General features: G+C 45.7%; 1 protein-coding gene across 6 annotated transcripts in view; it reads right to left on the bottom strand.

The window, feature by feature from the left end:
* The window catches only part of JADE1 (jade family PHD finger 1), a 202949-nt gene that overhangs the window by 20231 nt on the left and 158254 nt on the right, over positions 1-24464 (bottom strand). For all 6 annotated transcript variants that reach the window (XM_085641495.1, XM_085641496.1, XM_085641493.1 and 3 more), the window contains one exon: positions 12251-12754. In XM_085641495.1, coding sequence (XP_085497621.1) covers positions 12251-12754 — 504 coding nt within the window. The remainder of the gene's footprint in view (positions 1-12250; positions 12755-24464) is intronic.

A 24464-nucleotide genomic window follows, 5' to 3' on the forward strand; every position in this document is an offset into this window, starting at 1 on the left:
GAAGTAAAAGGGCCAGTCCTCATGGGAGGTTACAAATGAAGACAAGGCAGTACTAAGGAGGGACTAACACGCCCAATAACAAAACAGAAGCCAGCACTTACGAAGGCCAATGACACAAGCCAATGACAAATATGGGTGGAGAGTGGGCTGGGCTTCAAGTACATACTCTAATACAGCATGGCTTGCAGAGCAGTGCATTCCCTGCCGAGGCTCGACCTAAAAACCCCTCAAAGGCCTCTCTTTACAGCTTGAAGAATCAAAAAGCAGTCAACAGCGAGTGGGGGTACAGAAGACTGCTCATAAAGTCTAACAACTCTCCTAACGCACAAGTTACTACTTGTGTAACGATACATCTGTATGAGACATTAGTTAGTGATAGATTCCTTACCTTAGAATATCCCCAGGCATCAGACTGGATCCGGAAAGTTTCACTCAGCAGTACCTCTGCGCATAAGTAGGTGGTACTTAGGCGCCACCCATGCGCGCTGACGTCAGTTCTGTACACGACTTTCCGCGCCAGGAACGCAGAGCCATGCAAAATACTGACCATTGGTGCAGAAAACTAGGGCCCTTAGAGGGATGACCTTAACCCTAGTAACCAGTTCGCAGAACAGGGAGGATGGGTGGGGCAGTAAGGAATCTATCACTAACTAATGTCTCTTACAGATATATTGTTACACAAGTATTAACTTGTGCATCTGTAAGAGACACGTTAGTGATAGATTCCTTACCTCAGAATAGATACCTCAGCAATACCAACCCCGGTGGTGGGTCTGCAAACAAGATTACACCAGAAAGTCACGGAGCACAGAACGGCTTAAGAAGCCGTCCCTCCGGACTGGACCGTCAAGGCAGTAGTGCTTGGTAAACGTGTGCAGCGAGGCCCACGTAGCTGCCTGACTAATGTCCTGCAAGGGGACGCCACGTCCCAAGGCAGTAGTGGCTGCAGTTGCCCTGGTAGAATGGGGACTCAGCCCCACATGAGGCTCCTTCTTAGCCAAGAAGTAACATGCTTTGATGCACTGAACGACCCACCGAGAGATGGTCTGTTTGTGCACCGCCCGACCTTTTTTGGCGCCCACGTAGCCAACAAAAAGCTGGTCATCCACCCTGAACTGCTGTGTACGCTTTAGATAGAATGCAAGCGCACATTTTGGGTCCAGACGTGGAGCCTCTCTTCCTCCCTTGATGGATGCGGAAAGAAGGTAGGCAAAGTGATGGTCTGCCCGATGTGGAAGGGCATGACCACCTTTGGCAAAAAAGAAGGACGGGTCCATAACACCACCTTGTCCGGATGAATAGAAAGGAAATGAGGCTTGGAAGAAAAAGCCTGGAGCTCACTCACTCTTCTGGCAGAGGTGATAGCGACCAGGAAAGCCGTCTTAAGACTAATAAGACGCAAAGGACAGGTATGAAGGGGCTCGAAAGGAGCACACATCAGATAGGTCAAAACGAGATTCAAGTCCCACTGAGGCATGATGAACGGCACGGGAGGAAACGTGTACGTAATGCCTTGAAGAAAACGGTTAACAACCGGGGACTTAAAAAGAGAAGGCTGATCTGGAAGCCTCAAAAAGGCAGAGAGGGCCGAAAGATAACCTTGGATAGTGCCCAGAGCAGAGCCCTGCTGGGCCAAAGAAAGAAGGAACAGAAGAACTTCAGAAAGAGTGGCAGAAAGGGGATCCACAGCCTTCGCTGTGCACCATGCCACAAATTTGTTCCACCGAAAAGCGTATACCGTTTTAGTGGAGGGCCGCCAAGATGACATCACAGACTTCGGGAGGAAGATCGAAAGCTGTCAACTGTTGCCGCTCAATCTCCACGCGTGGAGGTGGAGGCTGGACAGGTTCGGGTGGAGGACCGTCCCCTGCTGCTGCGACAGAAAATCCTCCCGAAGAGGCAGACGGATCGGGGGATCGATCGCCATGCTGAGTAGCTCGGGATACCAGTATCTTCGTGCCCAATCCGGATCTTCTTCAGCACTCTGGGCAGAAGAGGTATAGGCAGAAAGGCGTACAATAGACAGCAATTCCACTCGCGGCAAAAAGCGTCGCCGAGCGAGTGCCCCCTTGGAAATTCCAATGCGCAGAACTGATGACATTGCACGTTCTCTTTGGGGGCGAATAGATCTAACCAAGGCTCTCCCCACTGCTGAAAGTGACCTTGCACCACGTCCAAGTGCAGACGCCATTCGTGATCCATCAAGCACCGGCGGCTGAGTCAGTCCGCCCTGGCGTTCAGAGAACCTGCCAAGTGTTGAACCATCAAGGTAATGCCTTGATGTTCCAGCCTCCTGACATAGGGTCCAGGACCCCACCCGCCCTGTTTGTTGCAATACCACATGGCGGTGGTGTTGTCCGTGAACACCTGCACCACACTTCCCCGAACAGAGGGAAGGAATGCTTTCAGTGCAAGCCGGATCGCCCAAAGCTCCAAAAGGTTGATATCGAGCTGGGACTCCGCCAGAGACCAGAGTCCTCTGATCTCCACCTCTCCCAAGTGGCCTCCCCATTCCATCTGTCATCACTGTGCGCTCCGGTTGGGGAAGGGAGAGGGACCTGCCACTGACCACTGACCCTATCGTGATTCGTGAGCCACCACTGCAACTGCTTTGCAGTACCCTCCGAGATTTTGACATGATCGGACAGGTTGCCCTGATGTTGCACCCACTGGAACTTCAGGTCCCACTGCAGAGCCCGCATATGCCATCTGGCATGTGTCACCAGCAGGATGCAGGAGGCCATCAGGCCCAGAAGCCGGAGGGTCATCCTGACCGAAACCCGGGACAGAGGCTGAAAGATCGGAATCATAGCCTGAATATCCCAGACTCGCTGCTCTGGAGGATAAACCCGAAACAGCGTCGAATCCAGAACCGCTCCAATGAAGGGGAGCTTCTGAGAGGGACTCGGGTGCGACTTTGGCACGTTGATGGAGAACCCCAGCAAATGCAGGAGGTCGGCTGTAGTCTGGAGGTGGTCGACAACTGCCTGGGGCGAGCCCGTCTTCAACAACCAGTCATCGAGGTAGGGGAAGACTGACATCCCCGACCTGCGCAGGTGAGCTGCAACCACCGCCATCACTTTCGTGAACAGCCGAGGGGCGCAGGTAAGGCCGAAGGGGAGCACGGCAAACTGAAAATGCTCCAGGCTTACCGTGAACCGCAGGTAACGCCGATGGGCCGGCAGGACGGGAATGTGAAAATATGCATCCTGCAAGTCCAACGCTAGCATCCAGTCTCCATCGTCGAGGGCAGCTAAGACCTGAGCCAGAGTCAGCATCTTGAACTTCTCCTTCCGGAGAAAGCGATTGACGTCCCGGAGGTCCAAGATAGGACGCAGACCCCCTTTGTCCTTCAACTCCCTACTTCCGGTCCAGGAATACACTCGATGGCCCCCTTGGCCAAGAGGGCTGTGACTTCCTGGCGGAGAAGAGTCAAGTGATCCCTAGACATGCAGTGGCACAGAGGTGGCATGGCAGGAGGGGAGGACTGAAAGGGAAGGAAGTACCCGTGGCAGATTATCTGTAGCACCCATTTGTCTGATGTAATCTCGCGCCAGTGAGGGAGGTGGTGGATCCTGCCACCCACCAGCATGGGGGTGCTCCCCGAAGCTCAGATTAGGAAGGTTTGGAGGCGGAAGCAGCAGGGGTGGAGCTGGACTGACCCGCACGCTGGTTCCCCGCCCCGTCCCTGCGGAAACCGCGACCCCGGCCACTCTGGGGCTGGTTCTGCACAGGCTTAGGGGACGGGCGCGCCTGACTGCCTCTACCTTGGCCACGAAAGGAACGAAAACCAAGAGAGGCCGAGCTCTTAGTATAAAGGCCCAAGGACTTGGCCGTAGCCCGCGAATCCTTAAAGCGCTCCATGGCACTGCCAGCCTTGTCGCCAAACAGGCGGGTGCCATCAAAGGGCATGGACATGAGCGAGCTATGGACATCGGGCGAGAACCCAGTCGAACACAACCAGGCAGGACGTCATAAGGCCACAGTTGTAGAAATCGCCCTGCCCAATGTGTCAGCGGTGTCCAACCCACACCGAATGGCGAACTTGGACGCATACTTACCCTCAGCAATTGCCTGAGAAAGTACAGCCTGCACCTCCTCAGCACACTGAGGCAACATCTGAGCAACGGCATCCCACACCACGTGGCAGTAGCGGCCAAACAAGCAGGCGGTGTTCACCGACCGCAGCTTTAAGCTGCCCGAAGACAACAACCGCTTCCCAAACTGGTTCAGCTGCTTAGAGTCCTTATCTGGCAGGGCCGTAGGAAAAGCACTCTGACGTTGAGGGCTGAATGACCAGGCTCTCAGGCGTAGGGTGAGTTGTGAAGGCGGCAGGGTCACCGGGTGCCGTTCGGTGGCGCCTGGAGACGTTTTTATCCACCGAGGCCCCCGTGACTGGCCTCGACCAAGTGCCCAAGAGCACGTCGGTAAGGGCGTCATTGAAGGGAAGCAACAGCTCTGGCTAAGTATACGCCGTCTGGAGCGCCTTGGTGAGGAGGTTGGTCTTGAGGGCCACTGTGGGGAGGTCAAGATTGAGGGCCTCAGCCGCCCGACGGAAGACCATCGTGTAGGAGGCACCTTCCTCCATCAAAGGCGGGGGGAGGCGAACCCCGGGTCAGAGGATACACCGAGGTCGCCTGCCTCCTCCAAGTCGTCCACCCAATCCTGCTCGGAGTCACATTGCCGGGCAAGAGGGTCCTCGGACCCTTCCCAGTCTTCGTCCGCCTCTGGCGTAGAGGGAGCTGGTCGCGGTGGCAAAGCCAGAGCCGGAGAAGGGACGAACAGCGTCGAGAACGGCACCGGCCGGGGTCGGACCGGCGCAGTCTCCCAAAGCGGATCCCAGGACGGAACAAAATGGTTCTGGAACCGGGGCAAGAGAGGAATAAACGGCACCCAGTGTGGAGCCGAGGGTGGCGCCGGGGCCGGCAACGCCGCACCTCGTGGCGCTGGAGCCACTGGCGCAGGATCCTGTGGCGCCGGGGCTGGCATTGGAGGCGGAGCCGCCGGGCCATCAGGATCTGGACACGGGACCGCGGGACCGAAAGGCGAGCCGGCGGGAGCCAGAAGCCTAAAAAGGCGGTCCATGGTAGCAAGGAATTCTTGCACCTGTTCGGGAGTCGCCGACGGACCCGGGAATGGCGGGTAGGCCGCGGGACTCCCAGGCTCCAGGGGAGCTGCCGGGACGAAGCCCCTGTCCCCGTGTCCACCTGCTGGGGAGTGACGGGGGGACGTCGGAGAGGGAACACGCTTCTTCAACTTCTTTTTATGGCGTCGCTTACCGGAATCCGAAGGCGAAGACTTGGAGCTGGAGGAGCAACGGCTCCGGTCCCGCGAGCGGCCCCTGGACCCGGAGCAGCGGCGTGATGAATGCCGGACCTCCAGCAACTTCCTACGCCGCTCCCGCAAGGACTTGGGGGCCATGGCTCAACAATCCAGGCAGTCCCGGGAGTCGTGGGCAGGCTCCAGGCAGTAGAGGCAAACATTGTCGGGGTTCGCCACCGAAATATTCCAGCGACAGGCCCAACAGGACTTAAAGCCGGGCATCCCTACGTGCACCAGGAGAAAAGAGAGGAGACAAAAAGTCTCAAAATAGTAGTCAAAAAGTGACCAAGGTACGTGCTCAATCCGGATCTGTGCTTGCTGGCGCGGAAAAAGAAAGAACTGACGTCAGCACGCATGGGTGGCGCCCAAGTACTCTCCGTGGTGTCATCTCGGCGCTTGCAGTGCCAGTGACGGATGCGGAGCTGCACGACGCCACCTACTGATGCACAGAGGTACTGCTAGGCTAAACTTTCCGGATCCAGTCTGACGCCTGAGGATAGTCTAAGGTAAGGAATCTATCACTAACGTGTCTCTTTCATATACAGGAGTCTCTTTTCAGATTTCCATTTCTAGCTTGCAAAAAACACAAGCACACAAATAGTAAGTCTGGAATACCATTTTAATCTTGTCCTTCACACAAACACTATAGAAGGCTTTTGTGCATTCAATGCAAAATTGGGATCTCTGATGAATGAGGGTTCCTCTGCAGGTCGCCAATGAAATAGATATTCATCTGAGTTTCGCTAATGTGCGAATTTGGGCCAGGGGAACCACATCCATGAAAAAGGCTCTTTGGAACCACAAAATGTGTATGCTTGGAAGACCGCAAATTACTCCCCACAGAAGCAATGCACTCTACATAGTTGGCAAAAAATAGCACACACTAACAGAACGTTTGCTCTGGGAGGACAAGCAAACACAAAGCAAAGACTGTATGTGATGTAAAGAATGGCGAGGTGTTGAGGATCATAGCTAAATCTGCAGAATGTAAGCAGACATATATCTAATTTCCCACCAACAAAGATACACTGTGGTCACTGACTCGGCCTTGCTGAAATAACTATATGGTACGTTTAGACAAAAGAGAAAAAAACATGTAAGCATCTGTGACACAGAACAGGGTAGTGTTTATGGTGAAGTCCAGAATGGCATATGAACATATAAATTCTGCAGATATGTGAAAATAACCCAGTCTACTTGACGAAGAGGCAGGAACTCCAAATTAACAAATCTGAATTGACAGGAGGGCTTAGACCTGGATTCCTCTATTTTGTAAGGCAAATACCCTGAAACAGAATTCATCATGTAATGCCTGCCACAACAAGATTCATGCTAAATGACAGTCGTTTGTGTTATGGTCAGTGAAAAGCACCAGTTCTTCCTTTTTCATATAGAGGCGAAAACAGGGGCAGGAGGAGAAGAGTATGAAACCTTGCTCTACTATCCTAGCTTAAGTCAATGTCTCCAGCAAGAAACATAACACTTAGCTGAGAAAGAATAAGAATTCTCCCTCTGGCATGCACTGTACCAGTATTCTTTACACCACTGTCTTCCTTTCAGCTGATCTTTGACAAACTACAACCCTGGCCTTGACTGGCTCTTTAAAGGTGTAAGGAGTAGATTTTAACATGCCCTTTAACATGGATAGGGTCTGCACCAGGAAACATCTTCCTCGTGGAGAACATGCATGTCCACCTTGTCGAAGTTGGCTGCCCACTGGATCACCTCGTGGTAAGCTGTGATGTCGCCTGAGGAGATGCCATCATAGGGTAATGATCCAAATCTGGGTCTCCTGGGGGGTGGAGATCATGATCGTCCTATGCGTCGTCTGTGGGCCCTTGGTCAAATTGACCCTCATGAGGGTTGGCAGGGCCATAGGGGCTGCCAGACCTGTAAGAATAATGTGGGAATCCCTCTGGTGTGTGGAGACAGCGAAGGTAGTGAGCAAGATGAAGGTAGTGGTGGAGCAGGAAGAGGGGAGTGTAAGGGAGAGGGCGGGTGACCCAGTCCCTATATTCTTTAAGCTTGGGAACTATAAGGGGCTCCAAAGTAAGATCCCCCTCAAATGTAGCTTCGTCAAAATCTTACCCACCTGGTGACTGATGAAGAGTCTTTTCTGCCTTTCATCCAGTTCCTTCTGGGGTCTTTGTAGGATGGGTTGCTCAGAATCGTCAGAGTCAACAGATTCTCTGGGGCTGAGGACTACTTCAGGAACAATGGTGCCTTTGGAGTTGACGTTGGCCTTGGCATCGCAATCAAAAGGGTCCTAGGCTCTGAATGGACTGGAGGCTTGAAGTTCTTTGAGCTCAACAACTGTGGAGGGGAAATGTCCGTGGGCAGAGGCCTGGTTGGATCAGAGGCCTATGTTCAGTACCGAGTGGTGTCTAAAGTCAGGAGAGGTCCTGAAGACTGTGAAGCTTTGGACACAAGCATCAATGCCTGACCCCCACAGGGGTGACTGATTCTTTGCTTCTGTGTCAAGCCTCTTTGGAGGGTTAGTGCAATTATCTGTGCTGATGATACTCACGGTCCTGGCAGAGGTCTTCATTCACGGACCTGGTTGGACTTGGATGACAAAACTGCCTCTGGACTAGGTGATGGTTTGTGGGGCAGAATGCCCTTAAGGACAAGAGTCTTCAGTTCCTTCGATGTCAAGTGGGGCCTGTTCTCTGATGATGTTTAGGGTGCAACAAAAGGTGAGACAGGCATCGCACATGGTTTCATCATGGTCTGGGAAGAAGCAGAGTTTATTGTGTGACAGTCAGACCTCGGGAACTTTGCGTGGCATTGGGAACAGTTTTGGAAAGGTGTCCTTTCCATCACCCTTCGTGCCTCCCCAAGGAAGGAGTGAAATTCGAGGGGCATGGGGCCCCATAGAGGGCTTAAGGCCCTGGCAGTTGGGAGTCAATTTTACTAAGGTAAGTCTCCGAAGAAAGTGCAGACAACAAAAGCTCTTTGAGTATTGGTACTGGATTTCATCAAGTGGGCCTGAAAAAAACCCCACGAAGAACACGTCGAATCTTGGAGTTCTGTCGCTTCACATATGAACACAATGGTGGCACAAAAAACAATCTAACCTGGAGTCGGAGATAATTGCCAACTAAGGGTGAAATCACATGACTCAAGAATTTCTCCAAAGAAAAAACACTTGCAAACGTCCCTGAAGAACACTAGATGGGAGGAGTATGCAGAGCATGGGTATCTACAGCAACACAATCTATGAACAGAGATGTTATCCAGTTTTCCGATACAGCGTAAACTTCAACTAGTCTATGACAACATTGGATATGAAAAAACCTACACGGACCCAACTCATATTTATGAGAAGGGGGTCATGGGAAGGGGCCGAGCTTCCTGAATTATTGCCCCAACTCTATAGAGCCATTACCTTATATTCATCTGGAAGCTGTAAGATGAGAGGTGGACCCTGTAATCACTGAATGACAAGTGAGCAATCACAATTGTGAATAAAGCTATATTAATATAAGCTTATTATTTATCTGCCGATGCAGACAGAAGAGGCAGCAGGTAAGACAGACCTTATGAGAATATGATTGATGGTGAATACCTGTTTCCTAGGTAGTCTAAACTGCTTAGTACAGAAATGAAGCGTCAGTATGTTTCTACGTAGATTTGTTAATAGATGTTCAATAGGAAAATGGACTTTCACATAAGGTAGAGTACAATGCAGAAACATACCTGACAATTCAAATGTAAATCTCTCGTTTGCCAAAAGTGATTGTATAAAATAGGTGTTTGTTTCTACTTATGAAATTAAATGGACAAATCCTTAGTTAGAAAAGAGCTATGGTATGAATGAATTTCACTTTGGAAAACTTTACCCTGCTAACAGATTATTTTCCCAAGGCCGGAGTTAGACGTATGACTAAAATAATTGTGTGCTCACTAAATGTATATGGTGTACATTTGCATCAAGAGCACTAAAGGGCTGGTACTTTGGAGGTTAAACGTCTGCAGGGCTGAAGCAAGAGTCAACTTTTAAATAACCCTACAAAGCAGACTGGTTCAGGGGTGTGGAATGTAATAAAATATCTACTTGTCCATGGGGCAGGTTGCTTCATAAATCTACTTGTTTTTTAACAAAATCCACTTGTCCCTTTGGTGCCATGTAGTGCAGCAACAAATTGTTGAAGCAATCTCATTATATAAGAGCTCTGATATTGCCTCTCTGATTATGCCAGGGCTCATACCATAGTAGTGTTTGAATACTTGCAATCCCCTTATTTTGCCACATTTCCGCAGATCTACATACTGGGGCTAAAGGTAGTGGTAAGCAATAGTTCCTGGGTTAAAATGCCCTTTTGAGTCTGTGCAAACCTACTAACTTGCATGTTTTAAGTGTTTTCAACAACTCTTCTCTAATCTTTTCCCATACTGATACATGTTGGAAATTAACTCCTGACAATGGCAGACATAAACCTTCTTCCAGAGTTGAGAAAAAAGTGGTTGGAGGGAAAGTGAACTTGCAAACACTCAGATTTTCTCAAGAGTAAATCTACACATGCATATTTGTTCATGCTTAAATGCAGTTCACAAATATTTTCTAGAGTACTATTTATTGTCCTACTTCTGTAAATTCTTGGGAATTCATGAAAGCCGTATAGCTGCACTTAATGCAAGGACATATACAATGGGAGCACCTTTGAGACTTTCTTTAATAATTGGGCCCCTAAGTTGATCTGGCGTTGACCATGACCTATTGTGTTTACTAAAACTCTCTCTCTCTCTGTATCAGCTGGATTCACTATGAGTGACAGCATTCTGCTCTTTCACAAGGAGCATATCGGCACACAAAATTGTTTTATTCAGTGCTAGTAACTACTGTGGCTGTGTGTGCTTTTTGAGACCAAAAATAATTTTAGCTTTTGCCAATGTTTGTTATAATGGTTTGGGCCTGGCAGCTCTCACACTAATAAGGTTTAGCGAAAACCATGCCAAAACAATTCACACATTGACAAAACTAAAAAGCTGACGACCAGTTTCAGACCTACTGGCTTTGCCAGTGCTTGGTTTTTTTTGTTTCCCATAACCTTCTTGAAACTGGTTACACTGATTTTCCATTATGAATATTTTTGGGAAATACTAGCATGCATCAACATATGTTACTAAATTATGTTGCAAATAAATTGTACCTGCACTTTAACAATAGTTCCGCAAAATGTTTCTTTTCCGCTTTCATTTTTTGATGAACATTTTATTTTGAAAGCAAAGATTCATCAACCTTGCTTTCAATCTTTTGAAAAGAATTGCATCAAATCAGAGCATTCTGGAAGCATTATACATAGCCTCAAACCTTCAAAACGTCTGTACACATTTTTATACTGGAACCACTGTCAGTAATGCAGTCAGAGCTTACATTTACTTAGAGTGCTCTCACCCTAATAAAGGCTTTCAATTAATGAACCATAAATACAAGTTTGAACAGCATTAACATATAGACAAAAATATTACCTTAACTGCAGACAGTGCTCTTCCCTGATCCATAATGTGGTATTGCAAACTGGCATCCAAAGGGTTTTTGCTGCAGAGGGTAGGGCCTACTTGTCCCATGGACAAAATACACATGAAAACTTGCTGCCCTTGACCCCAAACAATATGTCCTGGCCTTCGAGCTACACAAATTCCACATCCCTGACTGGTTCATTCATCACACATATAAACTGTTCTTTCCTCAGAGTGGATAGATAGTCACCTTTCAGTACCCTTTTGAAATGTTAACAGGTGACAATGTTTGATAAGCGAGATACTCCTTAAAGGGGGAGAAAGGAGGCAATGCATAATATCAGGGAAAAGGTCCAAGAATCCAGGGGATTTTCGATTATAATTTTTTTTTTTTTAAAGAGAAAAAAACATTTCTTTATTAGTCGAGGAAGAATAAAACTTCTAGGCATACTCAAGAGTACCAGAATGTAACTCCATAACCTTTAGGGATTTCACAAACATATGCAAGTTGGACAATCAGTTCATTTCAATTTCTACCTGCTTGAGACATAACAAGTGGAAAGCTGTGCCATAAGTTACACAGAAATACTAGAAAGACTTTAGCAAGATATATTAATTTTACAGTTGGGCTCACATAAGAGCTCGTGCTATTCCATAATTAGCTACAGTCCGAAGAATGGAGTTATGGCGAGAGGTTCATTAGAATGTCTGCTGAAAATATTACTGGTTTGTGCAGTGTAATCCTTCTATCAGTCTCCCAAAAAGAGCCAGTAAAATCTAAAATTATTCATTTGTCAATCTGATGGGAGATCCCTAGTCCACTCCAGTAGCGTAACAATAGCGCTCGGGGTACTGCTAGTGGAGTGCTCCTGACTGGGTGGGCACTCTGCATGCGCTTTGCGGGGGGGGGGGGGGGTTGGGGAGTGGGCTCAAGTTTCTTTACACCACCGGTCTGCTCCTGCACGCATGGATGATAACTTTTCAAGCACTGAAGTTGTATGCTACCCAAGGAGCACGGACACTGGATGTTAATTTAGTTTCTGTAGCAAATTTACTTTTCACCATGGTCCCCCCCTGATTTTCCACTTTTTTCTGGGCCGTATGTGTGCTGGCTTTAGGCACTGACAATGGCATCTTAATGTTCATACATCTTCTACAATTTCTAGCAGCAATGACTGCACTTTGTTGTAATGTGGTGAACTAGAGGACAGTACTGTTTTTCACCCTTTTTGAAGTGTGTAAACCGAGTACAATAAATTGTGCAACAGTCAAAAATATTAAACGGCACTTAAACTTTAGATGTGCAGAATGAGTAACAGTGCAACCACATCAGGTTAGTTGTCATCGTAAGACATTTTTCATGAGATTGAGGACCCTTTAAAAATATTGATGTGAATATTCCTACATGATCCTAAACTTAAAGGTATCAGTACAGTAGTTTTCAGAGACAGTCCCAGTAACTTACCCTTTCTAGATCCTGCCGCAAGTGAGTGAAGAGTTGCAACCTTCTGATGAGGACATCTTGCTCCTTCTTTGCAAGATTGTCCTCCTCGTCTTTTTTGGGTGTAATCAAGGGCTTGTTGAAATTAGCTTTTCGCTTCAATATCCAGTATTGAAAGAGGAACTGGGCTACCTCCTCAGTTATTTCTATAGTCCGGCAAACCTCTGGGACACTGACAAATGTGAAAAACTCATCTTCCAGCTCCTGGAGTTTTTGTTTGCGTTGGCTCACTCTCTGCGCTTCTTGCTCTTTCTGATCCATGCGGGTAGAATGGGTCATTTGCACCTCGTGTCCTTCTTCATGACTCTCATTGAAATTTTCCTTTGAACCATTTTTGCATGAGCTGTGATTTTCACAGTAAGATTTGAACTTCACTTCATCACTTTCTGTGAGAATGGTTTTCATCTCCAAGCCCCGGTCAAAAGCACAGGTCACATGAAAGGCTGTCCGGCAGTTTTTCACAGAACACTACGGTAAACACAAACATAAAGACAAACGTTGAAGGTAAAACAGTTAAACCAGGTCATTTTTAACTGCTAATATAATAAAGTATACTTTTGCCAACTGAGCACCAAACAGAAGTCCAGCCCCCGATGATCATCCTTGCCATCAAGAAAAGTTTAATCTGGCCATCAGAGTGGTGTAAACACAAATAAATTCAGTTTATGTCAAAGAATGCTAAGCATAATTGTTGACACAATTTGGCTATCAAAAATATGATTATCTGCTTTTCAACCAATCATAATAGTTCCCAGTGCATATTTCTGTGAAGGACCCATACATAAGAACTGATGGGCGATTTCCAGTGAGGAAAGCATTTTATTTCCATACTCCCAGATGACTACTGAATTAAGAAGATTGTGCTCAGTTTGAATTCTGGTAAAAATTACACCCATCTCCACTTGCGACCATGCCATAACATTATCTGTGAGAACAATTACAGCAGGTAAAATAAATTAAGAAGAAACCACATATGATATGAAACAGACTTTCTGGCTTAAAGCTTGAATCTGGATTGAGAGGACATTCACACCCATGCCAGTCCAAAGAGGAAATAGCATGTGCTTCCATAGTGAATGCAACTGGTTAAACTTCACCTGCATATTTTCTGCACCCGATCCCAATTTATGCTAATCAAACAAGTTACTTACCTTTGGTAATGTCTTATTTGATTGAGAGATAGTCTAGCCGCAGATTCTTTACCTTAGAATTCACCTCAGGTGGCAGAAGGTTTGTCAGCAGTACTCCTGTGCATCAGTAGATGAAAGAAAAAAGAGCTGGTGCATACATAGCAACTAAATGAAGATGAGACGCAAGACAAGAATGAAGCGTACATACATGCAAAATGCACGTAAGCCCTTTTTACGAATGTAGCATAACATATATAAAGATTTACACAATATATATATATATATATATTTACATATATATTCACTGAAAAAACCATAGGTTTCACACATGTTATAGTTAGCTGGACATTTTACTGATAAAAAACCAATGAAATTCCCCCGTTATAGTTACTGTAGGCAACTATAACTCACGCGACCGTAATCCTCTGCTGATGCTAATACTGTATTTAGACACTTATTTGCCCATGTCTTCTTCCATTAAATTTTAGCTATACATATATTACAAATATTTTTTTTTCATAAAGACACATATGTCATCAGCAGAGGATTACGGTCGCGTGAGTTATAGTTGCCTACAGTAACTATAACGGGGGAATTTCATTGGTTTTTTATCAGTAAAATGTCCAGCTAACTATAACATGTGTGAAACCTATGGTTTTTTCAGTGAATTTGCAAGGTTTTTTAAATGCTAATTCCTAACTATAACGTGTGTGAAACCTATGGTTTTTTCAGTGAATTTGTACGTTTTTTTAAATGCTAAGTTACTTTACGCCATTTGTGGCGTGCGCGCCCACTTAACGCAGTTCGTTCCGTGCGCGCACGGTGCCACGCGGTGCGCTTTGCGCACCGCGTGCCCACGTTACGCTAGATGGGCCATGAACGCACGATGCGCTTCGCGCACCGTGCGCACATGGAGGACATATGATGAGCATCGTTGTGACAGGTAAAATATATGTTTTGTTTTCGTGTAATAAGCCATGCACAAATGGTGCCCTTCGGGCACCATTTGCACACTGGGTGGGGAGAATGTAGATATTTTTTTTTTATTATTATTTATTACCGTACGCGTACGGTAAGCGTAATCGGCGAAATTTTCGAAAAAATTAAAATTGCCTTTTTTCACTTGGGGGATCGTTGGGGACTCCCTCGACATGGCTAGGTGCTTGGGAGCTGTCTAAACAGCCCCTTTACATGTTTTTGCACTTTGTTTTTCAACCCCCTGTCAGAGTGCGAGAGAGAAAATGGCGGCCGCCGCTTCCTGGTTTCGACCGATTCGAATGTTTACTAAGATCTAACGGCCCATCAGAATCGCGCTCGCGCACGTCACCGTACGCGTACGGTAAGCGCACCGTAAGCTGGTCAGATATATATATTGATTTAAAGGCTATTTTCTCAGAATCTACTGAACAGATTTACACCAAACCTACAAAAAGGCACTTCCTTGACCTGAGGACTACCTCTCTGCCAAATTTCATTAAATTCTGTTCAGCCGTTCGGGCTGTAGCTCTGTCTAAAGGTCCTATGGAAAAATGCATGGGAAAAACGCGTTTTGGGACCCCCCTTTTATCTCAGCCCCCGCTTGACGAATCCCCCCCGAGACTTTCAGGGTAGGAGCGGAGCTCAACGCCCCACCTATTTTGAAAATTTTGCGAGGATTCGTCGACCGGCGCCAAAGTTATTCAAAATAGAATGTTGCGGATTTCCTATGGTAAGAGGGTCCTAACTATAACTATCTACTGGCGACCGCCAGTAGATTATATATATATATATATATATATAAAAATAAATAATCTACTGGCGGTCGCCAGTAGATAGTTATAGTTAGGACCGTGTTTCCATAGGAAATCTCAAAATTCTATTTTGAATAACTTTGGCGCCGGTTGACGAATCTTCGCAAAATTTTCAAAACTAATGGGGTGCTCCGCTCAGCTCCTACCCTAAAAGTCTCGGGGGGATTCGTCAAGCGGGGGCCGAGAAAAAAGGGGGGTCCCAAAACGCGTTTTCCCCATGCATTTTCCCATAGGACCTTTAGTCGAAGGTACAGCCCGAACGGCTGAACAGAATTACTTGAAATTTGGCAGAGAGGTAGTCCTCAGGTCAGGGATGTGCCTTTTGCATATATGGAGTCAATCTGTTCAGTAGTTCCTGAGAAAATTGCAGTTAAAAAGCACATACATATCTATAGCCGCGCACCCTAACGTGCGCAAGCGTAATTCTGATTGGTTGTTACATGTAAGTCAACGTTCGAATCGGTCGAAATCAGGAAGTGTCGGCCGCCATTTTGTTTGTTTTCAGTGCAAGAGTGGAAAAGGAAGGTGGCGAACGTGAAAAGGGGGCAGGGTAGAGAGTTCCTGACCCCCTAGCCTTTGTCAGGGGGTCCCTGAAGGACCCCGAAGGCAGAAAAAAAACATTTATTTTTTTTTAAATCGCAGAGGTGCGAGCACCGTGCGCGGACGGTGAAAAACCATTTAAAAAAAATAATTTTAATACGTAGTTTATCGAAAAATAAAAATATATAAAAAATAAAAAAAACATACATACATAACTTAGCATTTAAAAAACCGTACAAATTCACTGAAAAAACCATAGGTTTCACACACGTTATAGGTAGGAATTAGCATTTAAAAAACCTTGCAAATTCACTTAAAAAACCATAGGTTTCACACATGTTATAGTTAGGTGGATATTTCACTCGTAAAAAACCAATGAAATTCCACCGTTATAGTTAGTTCAGATAACTAGAACTAGCGCGACCGCCACTCTATCACAAGGATGATGTCATCAGTGATGTCAAGAGCGATGCCACTGACCATGTCTTGAGCGATGTAATATGGGACGTGATGAGCAGAGGATTGAGGGCGCGCGAGTTATAGTTATCATAACATAAGTAGTATGGGCTGAGTAATCAGAAACGGTACTAACCAGAAAAGGGTGATAGAGGGAGAGAAAGAGATCATAACCCTCAACAAAGGAAATAGCCGGCAAACATTGAAAACAATGGTAACTGATTATGAACTCTTAATGAAAGTATAAGAAAACAAGACCATAACTAGTCCCAGAAGCAGGCCAAGGTGGAAGGCTAACCCATAGAGGCCTTGAAAAAGGTATTGAGCCCTATCATCCAACAGTAAGGCATATTCGACAGAGCAATAAAAGATAACGCATAGGTCTAATGACTAACCCCTGTGGGTAGAATATTAGGACATTGTACAGAACAAAATAAAAAGTTGTCCATGGAGAGAGATACCAAAGGGGACCAGCAATCAAACAAGGAAACTAAGCCCAAGAGGATGAAACCATGATGTGCTAGGAACAGATTAAAGTAACAAGGAATCCACCAAAAGGTGGATGAGCCATTAACACACAAAAAGAGACCACATAGTGTCTTTGCAAGGAAAACAATGTAGACAACTTGATGCCACCCGTGTGTATGAACTCCGACAACGGAGGTGTTTGTGGCAATAAGGGAAAAAGACTTGCCCGTAGGCAATAAGCGAGTATGACAGATGTCCTAACAGGAAATGTCAGAGCAAGGACAGCAAGACCGGTGCTAGAAAAAAAGGTTACCACTAAGAGTACTACCACACAGATAAAGAATGTGGAGGTAATCACAAAAAAGACTATCAGCAGGACTGAAAAGAAAATGCAAGTCTTTTTTTGTGTGTGAAATCACAAGAAATAAATGAACCTCATGCACCAGAGTAGCCCATTAAAAGTGCGCCCTGCTGAAGAAGCGCGAGAAGCTCACTAAAGAAATGAAGGACACAGAAAAAAGAATGTCCTAGTGGGAAATAATGGCCATGCCAGTAACTTGGACAACAGCGTAGAGACTGTGGAACGTGTGCCACTGCTCCAGTGGAAATTTAGAGCCTTTGGTAAAACAGAATTACACAAGAATGGTAGCATATCAGTTGCTCTCTCTAAGATCAAGGAGAAACAAGAGGTTCACGAGAAGGGGGATCTCATTGAACAGGCTATATAGAAACTCCCTCAGGGAAAAAAAGTGAACGGTCCCTACAAGGGATGCTAAATGTTATTTATCAACGTGAAGTGATGAGGTAAAAAGTTCCAGCAGTTAGGTTGGTAGTCAGAGCTCGTGAATTCTAGGCCACAAGTGGCTCTCATAAGTAGTGAATACAACCTACAGAGATGCCCTAAAGAGCATGCAACGCAGGTAATTATTCTCGTGCGAGTAAAGAATAATATAGAAAAACAATCTATTGAGCATGGAGCCCATAGTCAAGGTAACAGAACACCTATGTAACAGGTGTTAAACCCATGTAGGGTCCTAAAGGAACCATAACCTGTCATCGACAGTGTAAGAAGCATAAGAATAATACCTGCAGGAAGCAGGAATACCACACCGGTTGTCACCAGTAGGTGGGATAGAGAACCATGGACACTGCCATGGAATGGTCAATCGAGAAAGAAATCAAGGACCAGGTCCCCCAAACAAACTGAAACGGGTGGACAAACAGGAGCAAGAGCAGAGCTAAGTTTCTGTTCCACACAGACTGTCGTGAAAACTGCGCTAAGCAGAGTCAGCATGAGCACCAGAACGGTGGGTGCCATCAAAAGGCATGTCAAGCAAACTGATCTGAACAGCCTCCAAAAAGGCGGATGTTCGTAGCCAGGCAGGATGATGTAGCGTTACTGAAGAAGCCATGGCCCCACCTGCCAAATCAGTGGTATCCATGCAACTTCTAATGATTCATTTAGCACCTGTAGGCCATCTTGGATCAATAGGGTAACCTTGCTCCGGGGATCGTCCAGAAGTGATAGCAACAGACGTGTTAAGGAACACCACAATGTATGGGAAAAGTATCCAAGAACGCAAGATGTATAAATGAAGCTCGAAGTAGAACTTGTGGAGGAGAAGATACGCTTACCACAATCGTTCTGTCTCCTGGAATCGGTCTCACAGAACATGAGGAAGAGAGGCGATATCATGCAAGGCCGAAGCAACCAGTACCACCAAACTATGAGTAGGGTGCCAGAGGAGACAGGGCAGATCACCAGGGAACGTCATTATAGGAAAGCACCGGCTCCACTCCTGTTTGGCCCAGATGGAGAACGCCAATTAGGGGATCAGTAGATTTTTCTACAGAAGGAAGAGTTAAATCCAGAATCAGAGAAACTCGCCTTAGCATATCAGCCTCTGTAGCAAGACCAGGAGGGGAAAGAAGGCCCAAGGCTAGGGCAGACTCTAATCCACTAGCTTCGCCCAATTCAGTCAGCCAGCTATCCATAGGAGGCCGTGCAGCATCAGATATGGGGTGTAGAAACCCCGACTTGTCCCCATCACCTCCTAAACAGTTCTTTAGAAGGAAAGAAATTGGAGGGCTTCACAGAAAGCGGAAGAAAGGTGTCCGAGATAAGTGGCACCACTTGCTCCGCACTCGACGTTGACCGGGGCAGAGTTGGCAATGCCTCGACGTCAGAAAGGGAAAGTGGCATGGTGTTGATCTGCGCTGCTACGTCTTTGGCTGATTGGATACTGATGCCATAGGTGGGAACCCTGAAGGGCTGTGCACCGGTGCAGAGACAGTCGACCATCGAACCAGAGGGCCAAAATGAGGTTGAACCCGTCTGTATGGACACAGTCAAGGCACCTCTCACCTCCTTGGGGCCCAAAGGTGCTCTATGGGAAGGTGAAGACCCAAAGATGGCATGCAGAGAGCAATAATATGCTCGCATTTGGGTCAGTCTCGCCTCGGCTCCAGGGTAGGCAGGGAGGCACGGGGCGAACTCGTGCACGGAGTCCTCAACTAGCAAGCAGGAGGAGGCCAGAAAATTGAAATCTCTGCGCGGTGAAGTCGGGAGATGCCGCAACTTCGACCTCTGGCGTCAACACTTACTGAGGAACTATGATGGAGTGTGACATCCACGGAAACGGCTCCCGGACAGGGCCTGAAAACAGACCGTGCAGTGACTGAGAACCGTGCCGGCAGGAGCTTCATCCGACGTGCCTGTAGCGCCTTCGGTCAAAGCTGACAACAGAAGTAGCGCTCCTCAGAGTCATGGTGCTCTACCAAGCACCACACACAAAAGGAGTGAAGGTTCGTGGATGACAATGCCGTCCTCAAGACCAACACGTTTTAAACCCTGAAGGCATAGAAAAAGCACACTGTTCTAATGACGAAAATGGACCAAAAACAGCCTAAGGTAACGCTTCTCCAGATCTGCGTTGTAAGCGCAAAGAAAAAGAAACTGGCTTCAGCAAGTCGGGAAGGGCTTATATGGCCTCAGGTGATGTTGCATACGTGGACGACATCGGTATGGAGTCGCACAACGCCTTCTACAGACGCACAGGGGTACTGCTGAAAAAATTCCAGATCCAGTGCGGCTCCTGGGGAGAAATCTAAGGTAAGGAATCTACGGCTAGACGTCTTTATATCAGATATATGCTTGTTTTGTATTCTGGTGTTCAACCACCACAAATCACATCAATGTAACCTACTAATTTAGTTTTTAACTGCATAGTCGCAGGATCTTGCTTTTAAGTCTTATCAATACAAAGGCCGTGAAGGTTTAACTGTATCTGCTTGTTGTATGCTTAATATTTCCAATTCTCCAAAAATACAATTGTTGTACCCTTTTCCCCTTTATGTGGGATTTGTTAAAATTTTCTGACATCAGTTTTTTTGTTTCACAAGTCTCTTCTCTCCTACTCTTAAGATTTGATTTTACAAGTACTGCTTTTAGATCTGATTTTTACGGATTAACGTCGATACTGAGATGAAGCAATACCCAGACGTTAAACAACTGTTCATTTTACACATCTCACCATTATCTGCCTCACTTGCCACAAGACTTTAGCAGTTAATGCCTTTCCTTATATGCAAACTATGGTCTATACATAGTTTCCTGGTCCGTTTTTACTGTGCAACGCCAGGGCATCCCACCAGGTAAAATATGACAAAGTTGGATGCATATTTAAGGAAGAACACAAAGGCTTTTACTAATAAAAAAATTGCAAACACCTAAACCCTTCTTCAACCTAAATGTTTTGGGTCTACACACAAGAGTAAAAACATGTCCACAGTTCAGGAAACAGTAATAGTTTGATGCGTCTCAGATGTCTGTCAGAGAAAGAAATGAGATCTCAACTTTGTAAACTAACACATTATTTAAGTATTGCTGCACAGCTACAACATGATGCGTTTCAGGATTGCTGTTCCAAGATAAGATCACATGATTTACTCAACATATGCGGAGGGGAAATTACTGAACCTACAGAAGAAAGAAAAGAAACCCCACAAGTTTCCAGAAACTAAAGCTGAGAATTCAGTTGTCCGTGGAAAAGACTGAATGGTGGAAAATTACCAGATCTCAATTGTGAGATTATTTCAAGTTTTTTCTGAAGCTACAGAAAAAGACCCATCACCAAACCAAAAATACTTTTTCCTATGATTTAAAGTAGCCATTATCATATTGATCAAAGGGTGCGTTACAATGTGCAGGGCAAACAATTAGCTTCCATGAAGCCAGAATAAGTGTTGAATAATACATGATGAACAAGCTCTTTTAGTAGAATGTATTGACAAATCAAGAGCCCCGGAAGATCTCGAAGGAAGGGAGTAGTATGATCTCTTATTCTGGTCACAAGTAGGAGTCTGGCAACTTCCTTTTTTGCAAGTTGTAATCTTTTTATCAGTTAGTTTAAAAGAGCGAGATATATCTCCCTGCCATTGTCAAGGTGAGACTAAACAAGGAGTATGGAAACGATGTTCTTTATTGATAAACAGTAAACGTTTTCTTTAGAAGTTTGATCTGTCAAAGACACGTGCTAGTATGCAAATGTTACTTGTAATTCCAGTTCAGCATTGTAGGAATCCCAAATGCTGAATATTTCTACCAAATGTACGAGGACCATGGAACACTTCTTCTGCATAGTATAGAGAACAACCTCTTCTTTGGAAGCAGACATATTAAAGTCATTCATTTGTCACTTGCATGGCGCTAAGCAGAAAGGTTTTTTCTGAGCTTCTCATTGGAATAACCAATTGAGAAAATAAAAAAAAGCTACATGCAAACTTGTATTTCAGTGGAGAAAAATGAAGAAAAAGAATGCATGCTAGGCTTCAGTGAATCAGGTCCAAAAGACAACACCGCTTCTTTAAGGGCTCTGCGGCTTCCCTCTCACAACATGCACCGCACATGTAGTTTTCCTCACAGACTCAGTTATTTTTAAACGGAAAAGTATAATTTTAATTATATTACAGTACAAGTTGCTTACCTTCCGTAACGATAGATCTGTAAGAAATATTAGTTAGGGATAGATTCCTTACCCAGGCATCAGACAGGATCCGGAAAGTTTTCATCAGCAGTACCCCTGCGCATCGGAAGGTGGCGTCGTGGTCGCCGAGATGGTGTTGCGGCAGCTACTTAGACAACGCCCTCGCGCGCTGACGACAGAGCTGCAGGGGAGGCCCCACCCGCACCCTCAGCCGGGACAGGCGAGGGGAAGTCAGAGAGCGATGGCGCTTCTTCGACTTCTTGGAATGCTTCGTCTTACCTGACCCCGAGTGCGAAGACTTCGATCCCGATTAACGATGTTGGTGGCTCCGTGACCGGTCCCTCTACCTCCCACGAGACCTTGAGCGGCGCAGAGCCGACTGCTGGAATTCAAGCAACTTTCGGGACCGCTCCCGCAAAGTCTTCGGCGCCATGGCCCAGCTGTCAGGGAACAACTTGGGGTCGTGGTCGCATCCCAGGCAGTAAAGACACACGTGGTGCAGGTCCGTAACCGACATCATGTAATTACAGTCCCCGCAGGACTTGAAACCGGGCATCCCTACTGCATCAGGAGTCGGTCGACTCGAAAATAGAGACAAAAGGCCTCGAAAAAACTCAGTCAAAAAGTGACTGGGGGTATCTCTCTCTGCGGATCTGCGCTTGCTGGCACGGAAAAACAAATAACTGACGTCAATGCGCGAGGGTGGCGTCTAAGTGGCTGCCGCGACGCCATCTTGGTGACCAAGACGCCAACGACGGAGCGGAGTCGCACAATGCCACCTTTCGACTTGCAGCGGTACTGCTGACAAAAACTTTCCGGATCCAGTCTGACGCCTGGGGGTAATTCTAAGGTAAGGAATCTATTACAAACGTGTTTCTTTCAGATGGAAAGTACTGGTATTTGTGAAGGAGGGTGAATTTATATAACTTGAATGAATTTCTATAGTGCATAGCTGGAATTACAATTAAGGAACATTCCCTTCTGCATCATAGGATCCTCACTGATAGGTACAAATGCAGAATAGAGTAACAAGCATATCCCTCTTAGCGGGTACCATTATTTTCCAATAAAATCTATACAATACAGTAAAGGCTGAAAATCTATGCAGAGCACTTATGCATCCAACAATGATTTATTTAGTAGACCCCCATCCTTGTACAGAGAGGTCCTTAAAATAGCGTCTATAGATTATTTAAATACATCAGTCTTAAACCTCCTAAGTATCTGGTGAAACAATTGACAACTTTAACTTGCTCACAATACCTTGGGTACACACTCGGATATGTGATGAGTAAGGCAAAATAGACATTAGGATCAAATGCAAGTGATTACACATCTTACAGATTTTAACATCATAACATTGCAAGTGCTAACATTTTGAGCAACTTGACATATTTCTAACATCACTGGTCAAATATAATCTTCATTTGTAATATAATATTTCTTTACATTGTGGCATATCAGGAATTTACAAGACTGATGCCAAAACCAGGGAGATCCACCAGTGATAAAGCCATATCATAGGCCTCCAAACAAATAAAACGCCATGGAGTGGGCAACCCGGAGGTTGAGCTAGAAGGCAAAGGCTACCATCAGGATCTTCTTCACTTTAAGACAGCCAGTTACCCACAACAAAGTTAGTTTAGAATTTTTTTTATTTAACAGCAGGCACCTTACGCTGTTCAAGATCTTTTGTTTTAACTGCGTTTTTGGTCACAGTATATGTAGGTTATTGGCACACATGGACTCCCTCCTCAACTTAAAAGTGGCTCTTCACCCGTATTGCACCACAGTTGTAAGAAAACACTCCCAGCAGCATAAAATGTGTAGATTTGTGCATCTTTTTGTTTGTTTCTAAATAAAATGTCAACACTCATCCTACATCTAATGAATGTAATGTTCTTTCCTTGGGGTAGAAGGATTCCTAAAACAAATAGTGTTAGAGAGATGGATTGATTAATATAAAAAGCTGAGAAAACTTTGGAGAGAAAATATAGGTGTGTTCTTAAACTACCCTACTGTGATGAAATGCAGTATACGGTTCAACAGCGGATAGAGAGGACAGCTCCATGACTCTTCTAGAGCACAACCAGAAAAGCTACCTTCCTAAAAAGGTACTGCAATAATGTCTTATTGATCGGCTAAAAAAAAAAAAAGGAACCAATAATTAAGATGCCGCAAAGTTGCGTTCCCATGAAGGAGAGGGCAGCTGTCTTGGAGGTAAGGTCTTCTTCAATCTGGGATCATGAAAAAAGATCTTTGGTCTGGTCCTATCTAAGTAGAGATGATAGCTAAATGTACTTTTTGAACACAAAACATATATCGTCAGATCTTGGAAGTGGTCTCCCCCTTGTGAAAAGGACACATCTGTCACTACGATCTGAGAAGGTAGGCTCCAGTAAAATCGTATTTCTATTAGACGATTCTTTATCTTGCACAACTAACTGAGTGACTCTCGGGTTTGTGGCATTCACTTCAGTTCATCTTTCAAATTGTCTAGTATTGAATCCATTGGTTTTCCATGTCCTGCTTGGGCAGTCTCATGACATTGTTTCCTAGTATGGGCAATATCTGACATGCAATAGGAGAAAGAGCTTGCAGTACGAGTTGTTCTTTCTTCAAAATGGTAGACACTCTGTCCTCCAAAGAAGACACTTCTATTTTTGTGCTCAGAGCACTGCCTAAATAGACTACAAATTGAACCGGAGCCAATGTTGATTTTGTATAGTTAACATGGGGACCTAGACTGTGAAGAAGGGAAAAAGTGGTGTAGAAATCCTGTTGAGACTATTCTGGTGAAGGAGTTTTC

This window comes from Triturus cristatus, chromosome 2_2 (assembly GCF_964204655.1).
Source record: "Triturus cristatus chromosome 2_2, aTriCri1.1, whole genome shotgun sequence".
Classification (NCBI taxonomy): Eukaryota; Metazoa; Chordata; class Amphibia; order Caudata; family Salamandridae; genus Triturus; species Triturus cristatus.